The sequence below is a fragment of the Aethalodelphis obliquidens genome, unplaced genomic scaffold (genome assembly GCF_003676395.1).
Source record: "Aethalodelphis obliquidens isolate GAN/ISIS:26980383/991018 unplaced genomic scaffold, ASM367639v1 scaffold5, whole genome shotgun sequence".
Classification (NCBI taxonomy): Eukaryota; Metazoa; Chordata; class Mammalia; order Artiodactyla; family Delphinidae; genus Aethalodelphis; species Aethalodelphis obliquidens.
Genome location: NW_020837949.1, coordinates 5,008,916 through 5,036,352, shown reverse-complemented (window position 1 = coordinate 5,036,352; position 27,437 = coordinate 5,008,916). Strand labels below are relative to the sequence as shown.

General features: G+C 37.0%; 1 protein-coding gene across 10 annotated transcripts in view; it reads right to left on the bottom strand.

Moving 5' to 3' along the window:
* The window catches only part of KMT2C (lysine methyltransferase 2C), a 293,409-nt gene that overhangs the window by 121,984 nt on the left and 143,988 nt on the right, over positions 1-27,437 (bottom strand). For all 10 annotated transcript variants that reach the window (XM_027101436.1, XM_027101438.1, XM_027101443.1 and 7 more), the window contains 3 exons: positions 11,069-11,231; positions 3,095-3,266; positions 1,064-1,178 (listed from right to left, as the gene is read on the bottom strand). In XM_027101436.1, coding sequence (XP_026957237.1) covers positions 1,064-1,178; positions 3,095-3,266; positions 11,069-11,231 — 450 coding nt within the window. The remainder of the gene's footprint in view (positions 1-1,063; positions 1,179-3,094; positions 3,267-11,068; positions 11,232-27,437) is intronic.

Below are 27,437 nucleotides of genomic sequence, written 5' to 3'. Positions count from 1 at the left end.
CCCAGAAAAAATTTAAAATAGCTGAAAATACATCTTAAAAGCATCCCACCAAGCAGAAAGACTGATATCTTAAGTAATAAAAAAGAAGTGGAAAAATGTCTATAGATCCTAACTCTCAAAACCCCAAAGAAACTTTACACAGCATCCAAAAAACCAGATATCTAAGTCAGTAAGCACTTACTAAAGCTACCATGGGGAAGGAACAATATACATATACATACGCATATATGATATGATTCCAAATATTTAATACAAGTTTATACATAAATACATACACACATATAAAATCAAGGTAAAATCATCTAAAAGCCAATCTGATCAAAATGTTATCTGCTTTATTTCTGGATTTTAAATTAATAGATTTTAAAAATACATCTGTTTCAGTGTCCGCCTATAAGGATACTACCTATTTCATAGTTTCAAAGATTAAAGATGAATCACTAAAACACAATTTCTAAGCCATGAAGCACCATACACTTGTTAGTTAACAGGTTCATAGCAGCATTTTTTATAACAGCCTAAAATTGTCAGCAACCCAAATGTTCACCAACAGGTGATTCAATAAACAAATTGTGGTACTTCAACTATTAAGCAATAAAAAGAAATCACTACTGGCATGTGCAACAATATGCGTGACTCTCAAAATATTTATGTTGACTTTAAACCACCACCCCCTGCAAAAAAGAAAAGGGTATATACTATCCGACATCACTTATATAAAGTTCTAGAAAATGCAAACTAATCTATGGTGAGAGAAAGCAGATTGCCTGGAAGACAGAAGGGAGTACGGCAGTGAACAGTCAGAAAGGAGGAAATCTCAAGGGGCACCAGGAAACTTCTAGGGGTGATGAATATGTTCATTATCTTGAAGGTGATAATGGTTTCATGAGTGAAAACGTCAAATTAAATTATAGACTTTAAATGTGTGCAGTTTACTGTATATCAATTATACATCAATAAAGTTTTTAAGTTGAAGGTAATAAAGATTTGAATAGGTATCCGATTTGTCTGCTCTATATAAAAAACATACAGATTTTTTTTCTTAAAAAAATAAACAACTTACTTTGCATTTCCAGCCATTGGTTGGTACTGATTTCATAACTGGTTGAAGACAAAAAGTATGATACCCTTTGTCACACGTATCACACACTAGCATCTTGCTATCTTCTCCCGATTGTCTAAAAAATAAGATAGCATTAATGATGCCTTATCTTTAAACTTATGTTTGTAACATAAGTAATCATGAAAAGAATCTGTCCTGGGAACTGCCCAGTTCATAAATACCCTCCGTCTCTGTTTGGTCTATGCACAGATAATGACAGAGTTAACCCTCTAGAGGATGAGACAGAAATCTTCCAAAGGTCCCTAAAGGATTATCCTTACTGAACGCCCACCTATGGTGAACCCGTTTTAGTCATTTTAGGGTTCCTGCAAAGAAGGAGGGGTTAAGGCAAGATGAATGACACTGATCTTTACTTCTTAAACATCCCATGCCCATCTTTTGGGAAGGAGCTGTAACTGATAGGTGATGCTGCACGGAAAGGAACAAATCTTGGCATGGTGAGTTGGAAGACACTGTCATATAATAAAAAGAGGATCAAATTTGGATCAGACCTACAACTGTGTTCAGACTTCTGTTTTTCTAGCTGTGTGACTCCTGAATAACTTAGACTTAGTCCTCTTAATTTCAGGTACAAAATGTGAATGATAATCAAAGATTACTGTGAGAATTAAATATAATTCTGGCTGAAGAGCTAAGAATATCCATTAAGCAATAAGTGCTAAATAAATAGATATAAGAATAATAATCTTGTTATAATTATTAAGAATTATAATTGAAAACCTAAAATCTTCCCCTAAACACTCTTCTGCCCCAAAGATTGGGCCCCTGTCCTGTCCATGATCTCAGCCTTGATTCTTGGCTGTTAGTCCCTCTCAGATACTAAGAATTTAATTCAAGAGGAGGGGAAAAGAAAAACTAGGGAATGCAAGAAGAAGAGCTGAGAGAGGAACCGCTGAACAAAACCTGGTGATAAACAGAAGTAAAAAGGAAGATGGGTTAATTGGCCTCCAGTAATTTCTTATTTAATTTAATAAATTCTACATATAAAATTGCACATTTTGTCTCTTTAGCTACATGGAAAGATCTTGGAGGAAAAGCACTCTTTCTTCAAGTTCTCTTACTCCTTCTCAAGAAGAAGCCAGGCACAGATACGAGGTATCAAATAAATGTTTACTGATATTTTCTTTAATTTTTACCAAAATATAAAAGCACGTGGTCCTATTTATTCCACATAATTCTAAGATATTGATGCTTATTGTTATCAAATTAAATTACAAATAAAACAGACTGAACATGGCAGTGGTGGGCATCATTTCTCCTGATTACAAAAGTCCTCAGCCTGTAAACAATTTGAAGACTGCTGTAGATGCAGGTAACATCCCCAAATTATCATGCTAATTAATTAGTAGCATGAGAAAAAAATAATCACAGAAAAGACTGGAGAAATGACCAAAGGATGGAATAAAACAAATAGAAAAAGATAATCCCATTACAAACATTTAAATGCCATACAATACTTTGTTTCAGAATTATGGTGAAAGTAACTGCCTTTCAGATAGATACAGATTTCTTTTTAAACAGTAGACTTAGTATAAATTGTTCTTCCTGGAATAGAAATTGAAACTTATCACTGATTCTTTGGTTCACTCTAATAACTACTTTCCATAGTTAGAGGTTTATTTTCCTATTAAATCTCCTCCCCAGTCTCCCTCAGAAAAAAAGGTGCTTTTTTTTCTAATGCTTATTTATTTTTAATTGTTAATATCATTCATTTAAAATTGCTGGCAAACTTAAGCTAGCTTTTTAGGCAACCAGAGGAATTTAAATTATTAAAATTAGTTTTTGTTTAGACTTATTTCAAAGAAATATGTTAATAAATATCTAGCAATTTCTAAAGACATGATGAAGTCAGTGTGAATGAATATAGCTGCAGTATGAACAACCTTTATCATATTACACAAACCTTTAGTACCTAATAATAGGGTCTCTCTTAAACTCAATACACACCTTTGAGTTGAAATTAAAACTTACTTGCAGTTCTGGCACACTTTGCACTCAGGACATTGCCAACCTGCACGTTTTAATGGAGTAACCGCTATATCCAGGCACATTCCATGATAGTGCTGACCACAAGTAGTACAAAAGAACTGATCTAAGAGGTCTCCCGGGCTGTCGCACACTGCACAGTTTGCATCTTCCTTTGCTACAATTAACAGTAAAACAACGAAATTGTTGTATAAGAATTTAATATTTTTCTGGCTTTACAGTTTAAAAATCACTTGAAGGGAATTTTCATGGTAAATCTTTCAGACACTTGAAATTATCCACATTGAACTGATATCCAATCAGAATAAGGTCTCCATTAAAACATTATAATATCTTTAATCTAAATTTAATCACATTAAATTTAATCATATAGTTTTGCAATGATTTGTACCTACATCTACTTGAGACCATAAGCAGTTCTTATTTAATTTTATATCCCTAATACCAGTGATATGCTGGGCACCTAGTTAATGTTCAATATATGCTTGCTGAAAAGAACCAAAAAGGAAAATATCAACTGAGAGGCGCTTTGCAGTGCAAAAATAAACATTTTTATTTGAGTGTTAAATAGGTTTTGAAATTAACAAAATCAGAGACAAAATTAAGAAATGTTAATATCAATTAGATTAAGATGCTTCTTATGCATAAACACTAATTTTTATTCAAGTCAAATAAGGGTTTTTTAATACTGGAAAATATATGAGGGAGAACATTAAAGATGGAAGCTACATATTCATACACAAATATAATACTTCATATACTAATTCTATATTCATCTATATAATTGCCAGTTGTAAAAAAATTATGGACATCGTCTATCGCTAAATGTGGATTAAAAGGAATGGCACTTTTTAACAGTTCTTGTACCATCTAAAATAAAAAATAAATGTCAGGATAAACTGGCTTGCCAAGTATACAAACGCATGCATATTACAATATAATAAGGAAAAGAATGTATTCTAAAATCATACCAATTGGATGATATACACAAATATGTCTGTAACTGACACTTATGTTCTCAACTAAATGGTCCGATTAGCTGATTGTCCTAGGACCGTTTTAAATTGTACATACGATTTTTTTTTTTTCCTCTTTCGCTTTCTGAAGATTTGGTCAGTCGTCTCTGGCTATAAGCCCTTTCTACCTGCTTTCTTTCCCCAGTCAAGTATCTTGAAACAGAGTAATAATCTATTCCTTTTCCTTACACCAAGAATTGGTTTTGTGGGCCATAGAAGTCTTTGGCATACAGAGTTTTTGTTTTTATTTTAGAATCCTTTTAGAATGGTAAAAAAAAAAAAAAAAAAACATTTGCAGTTTGAGGGCAGAACACAAACAGGCCCTAGGATGCATCTAGACTGTAAGCTGGGCCCCTGGCGGCTCCTCACCCACTGTTCATCTGAAGCTACTTTAATGAGGCTACCAGTGGCCTATGAAATCCCGTGGTTACTTTTTAGGTCTTACCTTATTTGCCATCTGCAGCGTTTACATCTACGCCCACACTGAAATTTCCTACCTTGATTGACTTCTATGATGGCAGCTTTCTCCAGATTTCTCCTTAGGCTTCCCATGCCCCCAATCTCCTCCTGCTGTGCTGGCTTTTGTGCCTCCACAAGCCCTCTAAATGATGGAGTCTCTTAGGATTTCATCCTCTTCCATCTTTTCTAATTCCCCATGGTTTTTCTTTGTAATCACATCAATTCCTACATCATAAAACACCACCACAATTCCCAGATCTCTATCACCAGACCCAAACTTCTTTCTGAACCTCAAAATGTTATTTTCAAGTCTTACTGGACCCTCAATAGCCAGGTGTTCTAAAAATACTCAAACTCAACTCCTCTAAAACTCTTTTTTTTTTTTTTTTTATAAATTTATTTATTTTTGGCTGCGTTGGGTCTTTGTTGCTGCACGCAGGTTTTCTCCAGTTGGGGAGAGTGGGGCTACTCTTCATTGTGGTGAGCGGGCCTCCCATTGCTGTGGCCTCCCTCATTGCGGAGCACGGGCTCTAGGCGCGCGGGCCTCAATAGCTGCGGCACGCGGGCTCAGTAGTTGTGGCGCACGGGCCTAGCTGCTCCGTGGCACGTGGGATCTTCCTGGACCAGGGATCGAACCCGTGTCCCCTGCATTGGCAGGCTGATTCTCAACCACTGCGCCACCAGGGAAGCCCCCTCTAGAACTTTTTTTAAACCTAAACCTCTCCCTTCTTTCTCGACCTGCTGGGTAAAGAAACTTTAGTGTCACTATTGACCCTTAACTACTCCCTGACCCAACACATCCAATTGGATACCAGTTCTTACTGAGTAAACTTTTTATGTATCCTCTTCCATCTGTTTGTACAGTTCAGTCCATCACACTTTGTCTTGGTCACTGCAGTTATCTTCTGAATGGAATGCTGGCTTAGGGCTCTGACCTCCTCCCTAAATCAGCTAAAGATCCAGAGCAATTTTCTAAGTGTTACGCCCTGCGCAAATTACAACTTTATCAACACCTCCTTTCTTGCCTTAAAATAAAAAAATCAAAAATTTCTAGTTTGAGGCAAAAAAAGGAGTGGGGGGGGGATTATCTCCTTTTCCAACTGAATCTCAGAACATTCACTATTTCCTGGTCAGATCAAGCGGTCTGCTGTGCACGTTAACACAACAGACTGCTCAACCTTTGTGTACTTGTACACATTCTGTTCCTTCTGCCTGTAATTTTGTTCCTTTGTTGTGCCACTAGCCCATTCCAAAGAGGCCTTTAAAACTCTTGCTCAGACATAAACCCTGACTATCTAATGTTACCACACCTAAATGCCCATTTAGTTGTTGATTATTCCTTTCCCCATATGCTTAGAAGAAACTGTTAAATCATCAATTAATTATAACACAATACCGTGAACCCTTGAAGGGTAGTAACCTTGTCTTTTTCAACTTCATATCCTCAGTTGCCTAGCACAAATCAATTCTTATATTTTAAGCAAAGGAGTTGCTTCTAAAATCATTTTTAAGTGGCTCTTTAAATGACAGGCATTTAGAAGAAAGCATTAATTCTAAAAATGAAATTACATGTATTAGTTCATTTTTTTAAATAAAAATGGAAAAACAGAGCAAAGTAGTTTTCTTAATACTAAAAGAGAGTTCCATATTTACTCATTCAAGCTAAGTACATTTAAAAACTAATCTTTGATTTTTGCCTACCCTCAAAACTTACAGAAACTGGGGCAAGTACTGGACTCTATCAGATTACATCTTTCTATTGTAATTTGCCAGGAACACTATCTAAATACTTCTGTGAAACTTTCTAGAGTTTGCTACTCTGCCACTTCAACTTGCCATGGTAGCTACTAGTCACATGTAGCTATTGCGCAATGGAAATGTGATTAGTCCAAATTGAGATGTGCTATACATATAAAACACACTCCGAATTCCAAAGACTTAATAGGAAAAAAATATTAATGTCACTATCTCAAAAATTTTATTAATTACAAGTTGAAATATTAACATTTTGGATATATTGGGTTAAGTATGTATTTTTAAAATTAATTTCAAATAAAAAATTTTAACATGACCACTAGAAAAATTAAAATTACATATATTGCTCACATCATATTTCTATTGCACAGCACTGTTTTATACAGCAAAGCTCATTCTGCAACAAGGTAACTCTGTGTATCACTATAGCAGAGATTACTTTTTATTCTATGACAGTTTCCACCAATTCCTTGATGACAATACTGTCATGTTGTATGATTAGTATGCATCATTTAATAAATTGGGCAAAAAAAATCCATGTGATATATTCAGTCCAAAAACATTTACTATGCATTATATAAAAATAATAATAGAAAAAACTTGGTCCCAACCATTTTTCTGATCTGGGCGAACATACAGAAATATGTAGAAATACTAAAACAGCCTTTTGGAGCGCATGCATTAAGAAGATGACATTACTGGATGGCTTAAGTGTCATGTCAGACATAAGTATATGTACATATACATACATATATGTCTGAAAGCCAAAGGGGCGTTAAGCTTGAAGCAATAATCAAACGACTAAGTGAAAATTTTCTTTAAGCAGTAGGGAAAGCAAAATAGATTGAGTGAAAGACTAAAGATAAAGACAATTTAAGAGAGGACAGGAGTAAAATCCAGGTTAATTTGGCTCCAAAGATCATATTCTTTACTACTAATCAATATTGATGCCCACTGGAAGGGCAAAGAAGGTGAAGAATAAAAGTGCAAAGGAAAAGTGCCAGCACAGGCATAGCAGGAAGAAGCTAAATGATGTAGGGAAAGCAAGAAAAGAGCAGCAGAAACAGAGAATAAGCTTTGGACAGGTCACTTCTTCCTAAGTGACAGCTGTGACGAGAAGAAATGGAGAAAAAGGCAAAAACATGGAGCTTAAATTAGATGGAAGCTTATCATAGGTCCTTAAACATGGTCAATTTGGAAGGTGAGACTACTGCTTAAGAAAGGCTAGACAGCACATAAGAAGAGAACCAGGTGAAGAGCACAGTCTCAAGTCAGATTATTATCAGTGAATTTTAAAAGGACTAAATCAGCATAGCTTTGTAACTTCCATCGACATTACAACTTCCGTGATCTATGTTTCCATCGCTGGCAGGACACTCTGCAAGGTGATTTGCCTATCAAAATGGAATCTCTAGAAAGAAGAAGTAAATCATGGATGTTGTCCAGAGAGGCTGGCCCACAGAGTAGGCAGGTAGGTAAGAAAGAAAGGTCAGGGGGCTGACAGAATTTAAGGTAACAGAAAAGTAGCAGGACTTGGTGTCAAGAGAGACCAGACAACTAAGAAAATGAGGTAGGAGTTAAAAGTTTAAATGAAGTAAAGGAAGAAAAAGCTGAGTGATGAAAGTAAATACGCTGGGGGAGGGGGAGTGGATTAAGAGATGTAGCATTCCCAGGTTTAAACCTTGCAAAGGCTTCTCACTGAAGACAGAATAAAATCCAAACCCCTTCCCTTGTTTACAAGGCCTACATGATCTAGTCTTTGTTCGCCTTGATGTGGTCTCTACTACCCACCTGGCAGACACTAAGTTCCAGACACAGTGACTAGCTGTCTATTCCACAATCACGCCATGCTCCTGCCTCAAGGCCTGCGCAGTAGTTGTTCGCTCAGCCTGGAATGTTCTTTCCTCTGACCTTGCATGGCTGGCTTTCTGCCATTCAGCCTTCCATGAGAGGGAAAATACTACTCAGGAAGTATATGTGGCTATGTCCCTTAGATGGATATTTAGCGTAAAGTTTCCAGGCAAGGTTAGTGTATACTTGCATCGTCGTGAAAATAAGGTTAGAGCCATGACTGGCATTTTTCGAAGACAAAGCACCCCAAAATTGTTTTCTGATGAAAATGCTGGTCGTGCTCACAGATGCGCTCTTTTTTGCTGGGATGTTTTTTTCTAATGAGGTCCATGTTTTTGTTAGATTTTTCAACTTTCATAAAAAGATGTCAATCTTACCCCTAACTCAGGTAACTATCACAGCATACCGCTCTGTTCTTAGCCAGCAGCATCAAGTATTATACTCAATGCAAACACATTACTTAGATAAGAGCTAAAATAACTACCTTTCAGTACAGCAATTCATAATATATGGTACAATGCTACATGATTTTCATTGTCATTTAACCTTCGTAATAACACTGTCATTTAAGATATCCCCATTTTTAAAACATAAAAAGTGCTTTGTGCTATGACATACAATTAGAACAACTAAATATACAAATGAAAGATTTTATAAGACTATTACGTAGTCTTGTATATTACTGCAATATAGTCTATCTGCAGTACTCTCTACATCCTTGGATTAAAACAGATGCTCAGGAAGCTGGGTATTTAGACTGCATTGTTTAGGATCCCCAGGGAATAGAATTTACTCAACTGGGCTTTGGTTTTATACCACTGACTTATTTTAAGGGCTGTTATAAGAAATTGCCCTGTGGGGTTTGTTGTTTATACTGCAAGACAGCTACTTGAAGACAGTTTCTCACTACCATATATAGTGTACATACAGTGTCAGTATCAAGTGAATTATTATTACTACAAATCAGGCAACTGTTCATATGCCCTTCTTCATGCTGACTGCTGGAAAGCTCTGGAGCCAGATTTGTGGCATAGGCCTGGGAAATACACATTTATTTTGGGTATCAGCCTCACCGTATTACCCTCCCATTTATCCTATCCTTATTTTCCCTTCCCACTGGCCAAATTTTCTTGCTTATTTTTAGTCTTACTTTATCCTACTGTTCATGTATTTGTGTAAGTCTCCGTAAGTCTACTTTGGAACAAGGCAAGGTACCAGTAATTTCAATGTATCTTTTAGCTTTATGTTGCCAGCATGAACCTTTCACTATATTCATGATAAATGGTAACAAATCATCTCACCTCAGTTCTTACACTTCATTATTTTATAAAACAATTTATGATCCCTAACAAATAAATGTATATAAATCATATACATTATGTGAACAGAGTCTGCAAAAGAAAGTAGTACTGCCAATAAGTAATAGAATTCCTCACATTAGAAACATAGTCATAGAAAAGTTTGCATGTTGTTTACTGAGGTCTAAATCACGACCACATACAAAAGGCTGAATAAAATTTAAATTGTTAAACACACCCACAGTTGCTTTATTCAATTGGAAAAGTGTGTTATACCACCCAGAATACAATCAGCTCTGATGATTCACATCGCAGTCTGTGTACTTAGTGAAGGAATTCACTATATGAGGCCTTAAAATAAATAACACCCATTACAGTAGCTGTGCATGAGTGTTGTCTTCTTCTCCCAGATTTAACAGTGTGTAATCCAAAGCATTTTTAAAACTTTAAATCCCTTATTAGCCTAAATACAATGTGACATTTCAGTTTGCCTTACCTATAATTTACGTCTGTATAGTGACGTAAGGGCACTATAAGGGCAACATGATTATACATGTAGACACAAAATAACTTTAACTAAAGATAAAATCATGGTACTGAACAGAGAAAAATGATGATTATGAAATCTGTGTTTGAGATTACTTTAAGCCTGAAGTAGCTATATTTATGTTTCACAAAGCTGGAAAAGACAGGAAAAAAGCCTTTACTGACATTGCTAAGAATACAGGTAAAAGCTAACAATTAGGTAACTAAGAGATGACATAAAAAAAGACTGAATAAAGAAGGCATCAAAGAGATTTCACAAGCAGATTGGAAATTCAATTTACTAGGGAAAAAAGATCTCAAATCATGCATGCTCATTGGAAATCCATATACTAGGAAAAAAGTAAGATCTCTATTTAATAAGGATAGGAAAGAGTTATAATTTTCTGTATAACATAAATTTCAAACACTTAAACCTTTTCACCTAATTATAAAATACTGTTTGGAAAAGAAAAAAAAAAAAAGACAACTGAGGATTATAGATAATTATAACCAAGACAGATGAATCAAGAAGAAGCATTAACGAGATTTCTATTATGACTACTAGGACATTTTCCAAGATTTTCAAGTGTTTGGTGATCCTATCAACATACATCCTGAAATAACATCTGAATGAACCATCTTCTAAATCTCCAACTGGGTAGTCTTTTTAGTGTAAAAGACACTGAATTAAATACACTGTTTAATTTTTTAAATGACCTACTTTCATAGTACATATTAAAATACCATATACTCAGCAAGTTTACCTTTCTACAGTAGTTAAATTTTTTAAATAAGAATAAAAAACATGCAAACTATCTTTGAATTTTTGAGGAAATAACTCTCTGGATATAACTTCAATGATATTGTTGGTAACAGATTCCTCCCCCTGCCCCCTCACCCCACCCAAGGATCTCTTGTGAAGATCTCTCAGATTATCAAGATTATGTAATGTTGCCTTTTACCACAAGTAGAATAACACTTAGGGAACTTAAACATTTGTTATTTTAAGTAAATACACTGATAAATGTTTTTAAATATATCTGTAGTAAACTTACATCTTTCAGGAGCTTGGTCAATGTGCTCTGGACAAAGAAGGAAGAAGTGACTGAAATCCTGAAAGGTGCCGGCTCCAGCAGCACAAGGATAATGGTACATCTGGGCACATTTCTCTTCACAGCATTTGATAGTGGCTCCAAGGTGCTTACAAAATGCACATCGCTGGAAGGGAGCAAAGGATAAAGAAATATCCTTATAAAACCTGGAAAAGCAACACTCAAAGGTGGGGCTACAAAGATATTCAAAAGTCTTTGTACATTACTAGTAAAACAATTTGAAGCCTGCAGAGCACTAAATAAAGGATCAGTTAAAATGATAAAATCTAAGTTCTCCGTTCAGTGCTTGGTACATATTCATCCTTCCATTCAAGTTTAGAAAGTTAGCATTTCACTTTTTTTTTTCTATTGACTTTGTCAATACAACTACCATTTTTAAAAAACTAATAATATGGTTAAAAGGGCAGGTTTCTAGTTGGGGATTATTTTTAACAGGTGATTAAATCCCATTAATAAACAGATAAAACATATATATATTATTTCCAAAACCTCTTACTATTTTCACCCTGCCTAAAAATCAACATGAAGTAAACTAGTCAATCACAGAATAAGTTAATGAGTGGCAGCTACATGGTTAAAGGCACACATACAAATCTACACACTTCATTGTAGCAGTTAGTTTCAAGTTTCTTTAAAATGCTGGGCACGTGAAGAAAAATTAAGTCATCTGACTTTCTCCTTCCCCCATTCCAATCTGCCTCTATCTCTTGCAAGTGGTAAAATCAAAGAAATAAAGTCTCAAACGAACAGCAGGAGAAGTTTGGCGCACCTGAAATGTGTAAGAAGTCAGTATGAATTATCTAAGAGTAATTCTTTCCCTAAGAAAGATTAATAAACGTCCTCATCCGCCCAAGCCCACTTGGGGCATCATAACGTATAAAATCTCTCTGTGTGTGTAGATGCCTAGCTGCCCTTCTTGAATATACTTCTGTTTTAGCATTTATGCTACTGCATGGTAATTACTTATCGCTCTTTTTTCATCCAAGATCTTTGAGTAGAGGAATCGGGTTGTACTAACTTTGTATTCTTAGTACCATGAATGCTGTTTGACATAGAAAGGCCCTAATAAATTGGTGTTCATATTTACATATATTAAATGGACTTCACTTTTGATAATCTTACTGTAGGTGTGGCTCATGACTAGCAGAGCTGAACTAACTGAAGCCAAGTGGGACGGTACGTGGTAAAACCGAGGCTCAGGTAATAGAGTTGCTAACATTACTATGAACGTCTTCACGTGCTAATATACTGATTCCATATTCTGCTAGTCAATTAGATAATACAATAGTTTGTAAATTGTAAATAATTTCAATGTCTTGCATGTAAATCTACATAAGATATCACATGCCATCAAACGCCTCCTCATAACCATCCGTCCCCTGCACGGAACCAATATAAGAAAGTTAAGCGTCTCTTGGTGTGTCTTCTACACATTTTGGCTGCAGGCAACAAGACCACTGTAGTTTCTAAGTAACTCATAAACACTAGCTATATCTTTGACATTTTAATTTTATATAATGTCCACAAGTTCACACACTAACACACATTTCAGTTGTCTTTTTGTACTCAAAGGTATTATTACTGCATTAACAAAAACTGAAGAAAAGAAATAAAGCCTTCTTTATCTTCACTGATAAAGCATAATAATCAGCTTTTTCCAAACAATATATTTATGTCACAACCTCCTATGGTATCCAAATATGTTTACTGTATTAACAGAACCCAGAATTAAAGACATGTATAATATCTAGGTAGTCTGAGTATCCTTGAGTCAATACTGGAAAGGTCAAGGTAATGTTGAGGGAAGAAAGTACATTTATATGTCCAATCAACCACTGAAAAGTTTTTATTATTAACTCATTAACATCGCAAAATAATTTCTGCTACACTGTTAAAATCTAGAATCTCCATTACTTTTATAGCATATGGCAAGTTGTACAGAAGCCTTTTGCTCTAAAAGTAATTTTGACAAATAAAATATAATGACTTTTAAGTGTATAGTAAGGAAATAAAATAATTTAACTTGATCCTTTTCTCACTGTCTATATCATTTTACAAACATCAACATGTTCTCTTAATCATATTTGCAATGGAAAATATTACATGACATTAGCTAAACTACTATGAGAAGTCCTGGAATGTATCCAACATACTAATTTACAATAACATGTAAAGAGATTAGGGAATAAAGGGAAATAAAATACTAACTGCATTTAAGTGAACGCTTCAAACCCAACTGTGATAACTACATAGCTAATGAAAGACATTTGGCATTGAAAGAAAACATATACTATCTATACAGGCTGGAATATATCTTTTTGAACCAATAAAAAGCATTTATAAAATTGTAGAAAATGTCAAAGAATAAATTTCTACAGGAAACTTGTCTAACATCAGCACCCTCATACACCGCAAGTCACAAATCAAAACAAATTATAAGCTAAGTAACAATTACAAAGCTAATTAACATTTCGTGAGAGGAAGGTAAGATAAAAAGCTCTTATCAACTAAACAATTTGACTCGATATTAAAAACTCCTAAATAATTTTTTATACTTTTTTAACCATTAAAAAGAAGAGAAGGAGAGGGAAAGATAAAAAGAAAAGTGTTAAATATCTTTTGACATTAGTCCTAGAACACATCAAAGAAAAAACTCTCAATGAGAGTTCACATTGCCACCTGTAAGAAAGAGTCTGAGGAACTTCCAAAACTTGGAAAGCTCTCGCAAAATAAATCTATAATACAAAACAAAATCAACAAAATTTCAGAGATTAAGGTTCAAGATGAGTTATGAAACAGTAACAATAAGTTTCAGGATATTCCAAAGCTTGTTCAATTAATTATCAAGTATTTATTCTATATCAACTACTGCAATTGGCTAAGTGCTGTAAGAAATATCAAATATTAATTTTCTACACACCAGGCTGTTTTTAACCTTTACCAAACTTTTCTTATTAGTCTGTTAGGATTCTCCCATAATGCTGTAATTACGAATGAAGATAGCAAGTAAGAGAAAAAAATAAAATGGCATGGGAAACTATCAGGAAGGTCCAATGTCTGTTTAGAAAGAGTACTAGAAAGAGAGAAAATAGAAGGATTATAAGCAGAGAAATTAGAAAGAAAATTTATGAAAATATCTAATAATAAGAGGTAACATTTATTAAGCATAATTTCCATTTAATAGATGAGGAAACTGAAAGACAAGAGTCTTTTTTTTCTGTTCTATTGATATCCGTTTCACTACAAAAACACCCACCCAAACAGAAAACACCAGCTTCAGATTAAAATGTCTTACACCTAGAAACATGGGCAAAGATAACAAGGATAAATGAAAAATTCTCGTAGCCCCACCAAAAAGAAAAGGGGTCATTTACAAAGAAAGGACAAACGGGAATTGCTTTTCATTGGCAATATTAAATGTAAAAACAAAAAAGAGCGGCTTCCGGGAAGATGGCGGAAGAGTAAGACACGGAGATCACCTTCCTCCCCACAGATACACCAGAAATACATCTACACGTGGAACAACTCCTACAGAACACCTACTGAACGCTGGCAGAAGACCTCAGACCTCCCAAAAGGCAAGAAACCCCCCACGTACCTGGGTAGGGCAAAAGAAAAAAGGAAAAACAGAGACAAAAGGATAGGGACGGGACCTGCACCTCTGGGAGGGAGCTGAGAAGGAGGAAAGGTTTCCACACACTAGAAGCCCCTTCACAGGCTGAGACTGCGGGTGGCGGAGGGGGAGAGCTTCGAAGCCGCGGAAGAGAGCGCAGCCACAGGGGTGCGGGGGGCAAAGCAGAGAGATTCCCGCACAGATGATCAGGGCCGCCCGAGAGGCTTGTCTGCCCACCCGCCGGGGCGGGCGGGGCTGGGAGCTGAGGCTCGGGCTTCGGTCGGAGCACAGGGAGAGGACTGGGGTTGGCGGCGTGAACACAGCCTACAGGGGGTTAGTGCGCCACGGCTAGCCGGAAGGGAGTCCGAGGACAAGTCTGGAGCTGCCGAAGAGGCAGGAGACTTTTTCTTACGTCTTTGTTTCCTGGTGCGCGAGGAGAGGGGATTAAGAGCGCTGTTTAAAGGAGCTCCAGAGACGGGCGCGAGACGCGGCTAACAACGCGGACCCCAGAGACGGGCATGAGACGCTAAGGCTGCTGCTGCCGCCACCAAGAAGCCTGTGTGCAAGCACAGGTCACTCTCCACACACCCCTTACGAGGAGCCTGTGCAGCCCGACACTGCCAGGGTCCCAGGATCCAGCGACAACTTCCCCGGGAGAACGCACAGTGCACCTCGGGCTGGTGCAGCGTCACACCGGCCTCTGCTGCCGCAGGCCCACCCCGCACGCCGTGCCCCTCCCTCCCCCCAGCCTAAGTGAGCCAGAGCCCCTGAATCAGCGGCTCCTTTAACCCCGTCCTGTCTGAGCGAAGAACAAACGCCCTCTGGCCACCTACACGCAGAGGCACGGCCAAAGTCAAAACTGAGTCCCGGGAGCTGTGCTAACAAAGAAGAGAAAGGGAAATCCCTCCCAGCAGCCTCAGAAGCAGCGGATTAAAGCTCCACAATCAACTTGATGTACCTGCATCTGAGGAATACCTGAATAGACGACGAACCATCCCAAATTGAGGAGGTGGACTTTGACAGCAACATTTATGATTTTTTTCCCCTTTTCCTCTTTTTGTGAGTGTGTATGTGTATGCTTCTGTGTGAGATTTTGTCTGTATAGCTTTCTTTCCATCATTTGTCCTAGGGTTCAATCCGGTTTTTTTATTTTTAATAATTATTTTTTATTATAATAACATTATTTTATTTTCTTATTTTATTTTACTTTACCTTCTTTCTTTCTTTTTTTCCTTCCTCCTTCCCTCCCTCCTTTCTTTCTTTCATTCTTTTTCTTTATTTCTTCTACTAATTGTTTCTTTCTACTTTTTCTCCCTTTTATTCTGAGCCGTGTGGATGAAAGGCTCTTGGTGCTGCAGCCAGGGGTCAGCGCTGTGCCTCTGAGGTGGGAGAGCCAATTTCAGGACACTGGTCCACAAGAGACGTCCCAGCTCCACATAATATCAAATGGCGAAAATCTCCCAGAAATCTCCATCTCAACACCAGACTCAGCTTCACTCAACGACCAGCAAGCTACAGTGCTGGACATCCTATGCCAAACAACTAGCAAGACAGGAACACAACAGCACCCATTAGCAGAGAGGCTGCCTAAAATCATAATAAGTCCACAGACACCCCAAAACACACCACCAGACGTGGACCTGCCCACCAGAAAGACAAGATCCAGCCTCATCCACTAGAACACAGGCACTAGTCCCCTCCACCAGGAAGCCTGCACAACCCACTGAACCAACCTTAGCCACTGGGGACAGACACCAAAAACAACGGGAACTACGAACTTGCAGCCTACGAAAAGGAGACCCCAAACACAGTAAGATAAGCAAAATGGGAAGACAGAAAAACACACAGCAGATGAAGGAGCAAGATAAAAACCCACCAGACCGAACAAATGAAGAGGAAATAGGCAGTCTACCTGAAAAAGAATTCAGAATGATAGTAAAGATGATCCAAAATCTTGGAAATAGAATAGACAAAATGCAAGAGACATTTAACAAGGACCTAGAAGAACTAAAGATGAAACAAACAACGATGAACAACACAATAAATGAAATTAAAAATACTCTAGATGGGATCAATAGCAGAATAACTGAGGCAGAACAGATAAGTTACCTGGAAGATAAAATAATGGAAATAACTACTGCAGAACAGAAAAAAGAAAAACGAATGAAAAGAACTGAGGACAGTCTCAGGGACCTCTGGGACAACATTAAACGCACCAACATTCGAATTATAAGGGTCCCAAAGAAGAAGAGAAAAAGAAAGGGACTGAGAAAATATTTGAAGAGATTATAGTTGAAAACTTCCCTAATATGGGAAAGGAAATAGTTAATCAAGTCCAGGAAGCACAGAGAGTCCCATACAGGATAAATCCAAGGAGAAATATGCCAAGACACATATTAATCAAACTGTCAAAAATTAAATACACAGAAAACATAGTAAAAGCAGCAAGGGAAAAATAACACACAAGGGAATCCCCATAAAGTTAACAGCTGACCTTTCAGGAGAAACTCTGCAAGCCAGAAGGGACTGGCAGGACATATTTAAAGTGATGAAGGAGAAAAACCTGCAACCAAGATTACTCTATCCAGCAAGCATCTCATTCAGATTTGATGGAGAAATTAAAACCTTTACAGACAAGCAAAAGCTGAGAGAGTTCTGCACCACCAAACCAGTTATACAACAACTGCTAAAGGAACTTCTCTAGGCAAGAAACACAAGAGAAGAAAAAGACCTACAATAACGAACCCAAAACAATTAAGAAAATGGGAATAGGAACATAGATATCGATAATTACCTTAAAGGTAAATGGACTAAATGCTCCCACCAAAAGACACAGATTAGCCGAATGGATACAAAAACAAGACCCATATATTTGCTGTCTACAAGAGACCCACTTCACATACAGACTGAAAGTAAGGGGATGGAAAGAGCTATTTCATGCAAATGGAAACCAAAAGAAAGCTGGAGTAGCGATTCTCGTATCAGACAAAATAGACTTTAAAATAAAGACTATTAGAAGAGACAAAGAAGGACACTACATAGTGATCAAGGGATCGATCTAAGAAGAAGATATAACAATTGTAAATATTTATGCACCCAACATAGGAGCACCCCAATACATAAGGCAAATACTAACGGCAATAAAAGGGGAAATCGACAGTAACACTTTCATAGTAGGGGTTTGTAACACCCCACTTTCACCAATGGACAGATCATCCAAAATGAAAATAAATAAGGAAACACAAGCTTTAAATGAGACATTAAACAAGATGGACTTAATTGATATTTATAGGACATTCCATCCAAAACAAAAAAATACACATTCTTCTCAAGTGCTCATGGAACATTCTCCAGGATAGATCATATCCTGGGTCACAAATCAAGCCTTGGTAAAGTTAAATGAATTGAAATTGTATCAAGTATCTTTTCCGACCAAAATGCTATGAGACTAGATATCAATTACAGGAAAAGATCTGTAAAAAATACAAACACATGGAGGCTAAACAATACACTACTTAATAATGAAGTGATCACTGAAGAAACCAAAAAATACCTAGAAACAAATGAAAATGGAGACACGACGACCCAAAACCTATGGGATGCAGCAAAAGCCGTTCTAAGAGGGAAGTTTATAGTAATACAAGCCTACCTTAAGAAACAGGAAACATCTCGAATAAACAACCTAATCTTGCACCTAAAGCAATTAGAGAAGGAAGAAAAAAAAAAACCCAAAGTTAGTAGAAGGAAAGAAATCATAAAGATCAGATCAGAAATAAATGAAAAAGAAATGAAGGAAACAATAGCAAAGATCAATAAAACTAAAAGCTGATTCTTTGAGAAGATAAACAAAATTGATAAACCATTAGCCAGACTCATCAAGAAAAAAAGGGAGAAGACTCAAATCAATAGAATTAAAAATGAAAAAGGAGAAGTAACAACTGACACTGCAGAAATACAAAAGATCATGAGAGATTACTACAAGCAACTCTATGCCAATAAAATGGACAACCTGGAAGAAATGGACAAATTCTTAGAAATGCACAACCTGCCAAGACTGAATCAGGAAGAAATAGAAACTATGAACAGACCAATCACAAGCACTGAAATTGAAACTCTGATTAAAAATCTTCCAACAAACAAAAGCCCAGGACCAGATGGCTTCACAGGCGAATTCTATCAAACATTTAGAGAAGAGCTAACACCTATCCTTCTCAAACTCTTCCAAAATATAGCAGAGGGAGGAACACTCCCAAATTCATTCTATGAGGCCACCATCACCTTGATACCAAAACCAGACAAGGATGTCACAAAGAAAACTACAGGCCAATATCACTGATGAACATAGATGCAAAAATCCTCAACAAAAGACTAGCAAACAGAATCCAACAGCACATTAAAAGGATCATACGCCATGATCAAGTGGGGTTTATTCCAGGAATGCAAGGATTCTTCAATATACGCAAATTAATCAGCGTGATACACATTAACAAACTGAAGGAGAAAAACAATATGATCATCTCAATAGATGCAGAGAAAGCTTTTGACAAAATTCAATATCCATTTATGATAAAAACCCTCCAGAAAGGAGGCATAGAGGGAACTTTCCTCAACATAATAAAGGCCATATATGACAAACCCACAGCCAACATCGTCCTCAATGGTGAAAAACTGAAAGCATTTCCAGTAAGATCAGGAACTAGACAAGGTTGCCCACTCTCACCACTATTATTCAACATAGTTTTGGAAGTTTTAGCCACAGCAATCAGAGAAGAAAAGGAAATAAAAGGAATCCAAATTGGAAAAGAAGAAGTAAAGCTGTCACTGTTTGCAGATGACATGATCCTATACCCAGAGGATCCTAAAGATGCTACCAGAAAACTACTAGAGCTAATCAATGAATTTGGTAAAGTGGCAGGATACAAAATTAATGCACAGAAATCTCTGGCATTCCTATATACTAATGATAAAAAATCTGAAAGTGAAATCAAGAAAACACTCCCGTTTACCATTGCAACAAAAAGAATAAAATATCTAGGAATAAACCTACCGAAGGAGACAAAAGACCTGTATGCAGAAAATTATAAGACACTGATGAAAGAAATTAAAGATACAAATAGATGGAGAGATATACCATGTTCTTGGATTGGAAGAATCAACATTGTGAAAATGACTCTACTACCCAAAGCAATCTACAGATTCAATACAATCCCTATCAAACTACCACTGGCATTTTTCACAGAACTAGAACAAAAAATTTCACAATTTGTATGGAAACACAAAAGACCCCGAATAGCCAAAGCAATCTTGAGAACGAAAAACGGAGCTGGAGGAATCAGGCTCCCTGACTTCAGACTATACTACACAGCTACAGTAATCAAGACAGTATGGCACTGGCACAAAAAGAGAAAGGTAGATCAATGGAACAGGATAGAAAGCACAGGGATGAACCCACGCACATATGGTCACCTTATCTTTGATAAAGGAGGCAGAAATGTACAGTGGAGAAAGGACAGCCTCTTCAATAAGTGATGCTGGGAAAACTGGACAGGTACATGTAAAAGTATGAGATTAGATCACTCCCTAACACCATACACAAAAATAAGCTCAAAATGGATTAAAGATCTAAATGTAAGGCCAGAAACTATCAAACTCTTAGAGGAAAACATAGGCAGAACACTCTATGACATAAATCACAGTAAGATCCTTTTTGACCCTCCTCCTAGAGAAATGGAAATAAAAACAAAAATAAATGGGACCTAATGAAACTTCAAAGCTTTTGCAGAGCAAAGGAAACCATAAACAAGACCAAAAGACAACCCTCAGAATGGGAGAAAATATTTGCAAATGAAGCAACTGACAAAGGATTTATCTCCAAAATTTATAAGCAGCACATGCAGCTCAATAACAAAAAAACAAACAACCCAATCCAAAAGTGGGCAGAAGACCTAAATAGACATTTCTCCAAAGAAGATATGCAGACTGCCAACAAACACATGAAAAAATGCTCAACATCATTAAACATTAGAGAAATGCAAATCAAAACTACAATGAGATATCATCTCACACCAGTCAGAATAGCCATCATCAAAAAATCTAGAAACAATAAATGCTGGAGAGGGTGTGGAGAAAAGGGAACACTCTTGCACTGTTGGTGGGACTGTGAATTGGTACAGCCACTGTGGAGAACAGTATGGAGGTTCCTTAAAAAACTACAAATAGAACCACCATACGACCCAGCAATCCCACTACTGGGCATATACCCTGAGAAAACCATAATTCAAAAAGAGTCATATTCCAAAATGTTCATTGCAGCTCTATTTACAATAGGCCGGAGATGAAAACAACCTAAGTGTCCATCATCAGATGAATGGATAAAGAAGATGTGGCACATATATACAATAGAATATTATTCAGCCATAAAAAGAAACGACATTGAGCTATTTGTAATGAGGTGGATAGACCTAGAGTCTGTCATACAGAGTGAAGTAAGTCAGAAAGAGAAAAACAAATACCATATGCTAACACATCTATATGGATTTTAAGGGGAAAAAAATGTCATAAAGAACGTAGGGGTAAGACAGAATAAAAACACAGACCTACTAGAGAACGGACTTGAGGATATTGGGAGGGGAAGGGGAAGCTGTGACAAAGCGAGAGAGAGGCATGGACATATATACACTACCAAATGTAAAATAGATAGCAGCCACATAGCACAGGGAGATCAGCTCGGTCCTTTGCGACCACCTGGAGGGGTGGGATATGGTAGGTGGGATGGAGGGAGATGCAAGAGGGAAGAGATATGGGAACATATGTACATGTATAACTGATTCACTTTGTTATAAAGCAGAAACTAACACACCATTGTAAAGCAATTATACTCCAATAAAGATGTTAAAAAAAAAAAAAAAGAGCAATATCTTCCAAGGTCTACAAAAAAATTCTTTGAGGGCTTCCCTGGTGGCACAGTGGTTGAGAGTCCGCCTGCTGATGCAGGGGACACGGGTTCGTGCCCCGGTCTAGGAAGATCCCACATGCCGCGGAGCGGCTGGGCCCGTGAGCCATGGCCACTGAGCCTGCGCGTCCGGGGCCTGTGCTCCACAACAGGAGAGGCCACAACAGTGAGAGGCCCACGTACCGAAAAAAAAAAAAAAAACTTTCAAAATGTGCAAAATATATTTTATGCACACACACTTTAGATGTAAATACACACAAACCTTTTATTTATGTACATGAACACATATACACACGTGTATGTATATATATATACACACGTGTATGTGTGTATATATTTGCATATGTGTATGTTTATATATATACGCATATGTGTATGAGTATATATATATAGATACACATATGTGTATGTGTATCTATATATATATATATATACACATATGTGCACGAGGCACAGTAGCACAGGATATTCACAAATAATGATCTGGGGGGAAAGAACAGACAAATGCTATCAAAAAGAAAGCAGGTAGGACTTCCCTAGTTGTCCAGTGGTTAAGACTCCATCCTCTCGATGCAGGGGGCCCGGGTTCAATCCCTGGTCAGGGAACTACATCCCACATGCTTCAACTAAGAGCCCACATGCTGCAATGAAGATCCCGTGTGCTGTAACTAAGAGCCGGCGCAGCCAAATAAATAAATATAAAAAAAAAAAAAGAGAGAGAGAGAGAGGAAGGAAGGAAGGGAGGGAGGGAGGGAGGGAGGGAGGGAAAGAAAGAGAAGAAGAAAGAGAGAGAGAAAGCAAGCAGGTACAGCAATATTGATCATAAAAATAGGGTCCAAACCAAGAAGCAGTGAACAGGGCAAAGATAAGTTCACATTATGTTCACATGCCTAATCAATTTTCTTGACATATAAAAGTAAAGCTGACTTCAAGTTAAAAAAACAAACTTTTTAATGCTACAGTAAAAACTTAACATATGCTTAAAAAGACAAAAAAAAAAGTAAAGCCAAACAGAAATACATAGACTGGACTTAACACAGCTCTCAGAAATCAAGATATTTATTAATGATGGTCAAGTTTGATTCAAACTTACACATGAACAGAGAGATCTCCAAATTCCCAGAACAGAAAATATACATTCTATTCAAATGTACATAAAATTCTTTTTAACTCACAATATCTATGGGATTAAGAAAGTCTTACAAATTCAAAAACTCAGGTATTTCCTAGGCCATATTTTAAAAAGCAGATATTTCCTAAACTTAACACATTAATAATTATAAATTCACAATATAAAGATAAACTCCCTTCAATCTATCCACTAGAAAAATTGAAAACTCCCTTCAATCTAGCAGATTTCTTTAAATCAAAATGAAAAAATATATATTATTTTTGAAGTGATTAAATAAGAAACATGTCAAAATCTCTGAGATATGGCAAATTTAGTTCAGAAGAAAAAAAAATACAGCTTGAAAAATACAAGACTCAGGGGAATTCCCTGGCAACCTAGTGGTTATTTAGGACTCCAAATCTTTGAGATATGGCAAATTTACTTCAGAAGAAAAAAATACAGCTTGAAAAATGCAAGACTCAGGGGAATTCCCTGGCGGTCCAGTGGTTAGGACTCCACACTTCCCCTGCAGTGGGCATGGGTTTGATCCCTGGTCGGGGAACTAAGACCCCACATGCTGCGTGCAGCAGCCAAAACAGGCAAAACTCAAGACCAAAGAATAAAAGTAAGTAAAACTAGACATAAAAACTAAGCCAGTAAGAATCATAATGCATGAGATCAGCCATCTAAGGAAGAAAACACACCCTAATATTGTGTGTAGGAAGATATTATTAATGACATTCGGGTGTTTAAGTCTCTATCAAAACAATCAGTGTTTGCTTTAGAAAGATATGCTAAAATAGTACTGAGTAAAATAAAAAGCAATCTATCAAACCACTTTGTATAATGAATTGGCCTGAAGTAATGAATATCATGATGAGTGATGTGTTGTTGTTTGGGTCCAGTTAATTATTTCTACTTTGTACTCTAATAAACATACATTTCTGATCAAAACCTCTACTTAACAAAGAAATACAAACATCCATTAAATAACATTACAAAATCAAAATGGACTTTGCTATGAATGAAATTTTTCCTTTCTGACCCACCCTCCTCACTGCTGCCGCAGTAAGCTTTCTAAGGGACCCCTGATACCTCTGGACCAGGTCTAAACTCCTCAACATGGCATCTGTGGTAGGCAGACTCCTAAAACGCCTGACCCTAGCCCCCCCAAGATGCCCCAAGACACTGTGAATATGATGAAATACCATGCCAGAGATTATGCCATAAGACGTGGCAAAGAGATTTTGCAGATGGGATTAAGGTTCCTAACCAACTGACTTTGAATTAATCAAGGGGGACGGGGCTTATTCTAATCTAATCATACAATTCCTTGAAAACAAAGATTTTTCTCCAACTGGTAGCAGAAAGGGAAGTCAGAGAAATTCAAAGCAAGTGAAGGATTCAGGACCACACTGCTGTCTCTGAAGATAAAAGAAGCCACATACAAAAACCAGGGAGTGGCCCCTAGGAGCTGACAGCAACCCCAGGCCAAATGGCCAATAAGGAGATGGCGGCCTTGGTCCTACAACTGCACGGAACTGAATTCTGCCCTCGGGAGCCAAGTGAGCTTAGAAGAAGATTCTTCGCCAGAGCCTCTGGATAAACACCCAGCCTGGCAGATATCTTAATTTGAACCCTGTGAAACCCTAAACAAAAAGCACGGTTGAGCCTGGCCAAACTTCTTATCTACAAATGGGTGCTATTTTAAGCCATTAAATTTATGGTAATTTTTTATACAGCAACAGCTAACGGAGCATTTCAAGGCCCTCCATGATTTGATCTCTGCCAAATCACTGTTATTTTTTTTGTTTGTTTTGTTTTGGTTTGGGTTTTTTGCGGTACTCGGGCCTCTCACTGTTGTGGCCTCTCCCGTTGCAGAGCACAGGCTCCGGATGTGCAAGCTTAGCGTCCATGGCTCACGGACCTAGCCGCTCCGCGGCATGTGGGATCTTCCCGGACCGGGGCACGAACCCACGTCCCCTGCATCGCAGGCGGACTCTCAACCACTGCGCCACTAGGGAAGCCCCAGTTATTTTTAAGAAATTTTTTTACATTATACAACGTCTTCCTTACTCATCACTATGAAGTAAATAGGGTAAATGTATTAACCTCCATCTTGGACATGAAGAAGCGAAACCTCAGAGAGACTATCCTACAGCAAGCATTCCTGAGCCAACAGGTGTGCCCTCTATTCACTGCGTCAAGGCAACAGTAAACTCTCTAGTTGATAGAAACATACACAAATCAGAAGCCCCCAACTAATAGCCCCCTAACAGCTTTAACCATAAATAAAAACATGAATAAATGTGACTACGTAAAACTCCTAGACTTTTATATGGTAAACACACACACACATCTTAGAGAAAATCAAATGACAAAAAAAATTTTTTTAATAACCTGGAATTTGAATTACAAATTTCTAGTACCCTGGATATATAAAAATAAAACATAAAAATGAAAACAACTTAAAAAGAGACAGTGACACTTTATCGACACCAATAATTTAGGGAAGTCAGAAAGTTGGCCAATAAAATATACTTAACATGCAGGATGCAGTGAGCAACTAGGCCAAGTAGTTAACAAAAATTACCTTATTTTAAGTCTAACAACCACCATTTTAGGTAGGTACCATAACTTCTGATTTTTATAAATGAAGCACAGAGTTTAAATTCCTTGCCCACACTCACAATGCCACAAAGAGGAACTGAATTTGAGCGGTTCATAATCAGTTAGAAATGGGTAATTAATGCAAATTCCACTAACTGAACACAAGAACTTAATGAATACTTTGTCTCATTTACATAATCACTCTCACTTAGGTTATAAGAAAAGAAGGTAGCCATTTTTTAATTAGAATTCCATAAAATGTTAGTCCTCAGTGCCCACCAAAAGAAATATACTGGAACGTTCACAAAATACAAGTCATAACAGTCCCAGACTGAAAAACCCCCAAATGCCCAATAAAAGTGGATAAATTATGGTCCTTTCACAACAGAATACGACACAACAATGAGAATAAATGAACAATTACAAGCAATAATTTGAATGAATCTCACAAGTACGATGGTGTATGAAAAAAGACAGAAAACAGTATTTATTGTATGAGTCATATAAAGAACAAAACTAGGCAAGGCTCATCTGTGGTGTTAGTAGCGATAACAGAGCTTGCCTTGGGGAGTTGCAAGCAGTAATGCAAAGGAGGCATGAAAGGAATTGCTGTGTTTTCCACCTGTCTCACAAAGAGAAGCAACAGAGCAGACTTCCATTACTCTCCACTGACAAGTAAGAGCTATGAGAAAAACTTATTTTCATAGAAGTACTATCAGTAAAAATATTAATACCATCAACTAAAATGCTTGTAGCAGCTGAATTGTTATCAAAATAGTATTTACCTAACCATGGCAAATAACTCAAAGTATCTTCAATACTACTAGAAGGCTCAAAAGATGATGGCAGAAAGCAATGAAGATATTAAATCTCATTATTGATCTACTAGCTTTGAATGTTTAATACTAGTATAGTTATTCTGGAGTACTTTTAAATTGATGCACAAAATAAACAACTTTTCTTTCTCTTTTAATAACTTTTTTAGTTAGAGGAAATATTAATTAAAATTAAAAGGTACAATTATAGATTGAGTGGGGAATAAAAAAATTTTTAAATATGTTACAAACAGCTACTGGATTAAATTTTAAAATATCAATATGAATTCATGTTTTTGAAAAACTATATCTTCGTGTGTATGTGGTTTATTTTTGACCAAGAGTCAAGATAATTCAAGGGAATAACAGTCTTTTAGAATGATACTGGAACAAATGAATATCCACACTGAAAATAAAGAACCTTGAACCTTACCTCATCTTCTCATTATCATACATGCAATTTAACTATAAAAGGAATAAACAATCTAAAGGTAACCTTGGAATATGCAGGACAACTTGAATATTTTTTATATAAGGCATAATGAACAAAATCTATAAAAGAAAAAATTTACAAAGTGACAAACTTCATCAAAATTAACCCCCCTACTCTTTCAAAAATCATTAAAAAAGGAAAACAAGTCATAGACTAGACAAAAATATTTGCAAAATATACCTCTAATAAATGACTTCTATGGCAAGTATATAAAGAACTCTTATAACTCGAAAGTAAGGAAAAGACAAATCAACAGGAGAAAGGGGGACTTTGGGGCAAAAGCTTTGAACAGACACTTCACTAAAGACGTGTTCAATTTCATTACTCATCCAGAAATGCAAAATCAAACCCACAACGAAATATCACTAAACACCAACCGGAATGGCTGAAATAGAGAAACACTGACAATATTCAGTGATGGCAACAACGCAGAACATCGTGTCCACAAATGTTCAAGCAGCTTTATAAATACTGGCCCCCAAACGGGAAGAAATCTCAAAACCATTATGCTAAGTACAAAAGCCAGACAGAAAAGATTGCTGTACGATTCCATTTGCATACCAGTCTAGAGAAGGCAAAAAACAACCAAAGTAGGGAGAGGAACAGATCTAGCGGTGATTGCCGGGAGCCCGAGTGGTGGGAGGGGACGACCTGCACTGGCCATGAGGGAGCTTGCAGTGAAGGAAAGGGTCTGCATCTCGACTATGATGATAGTTAC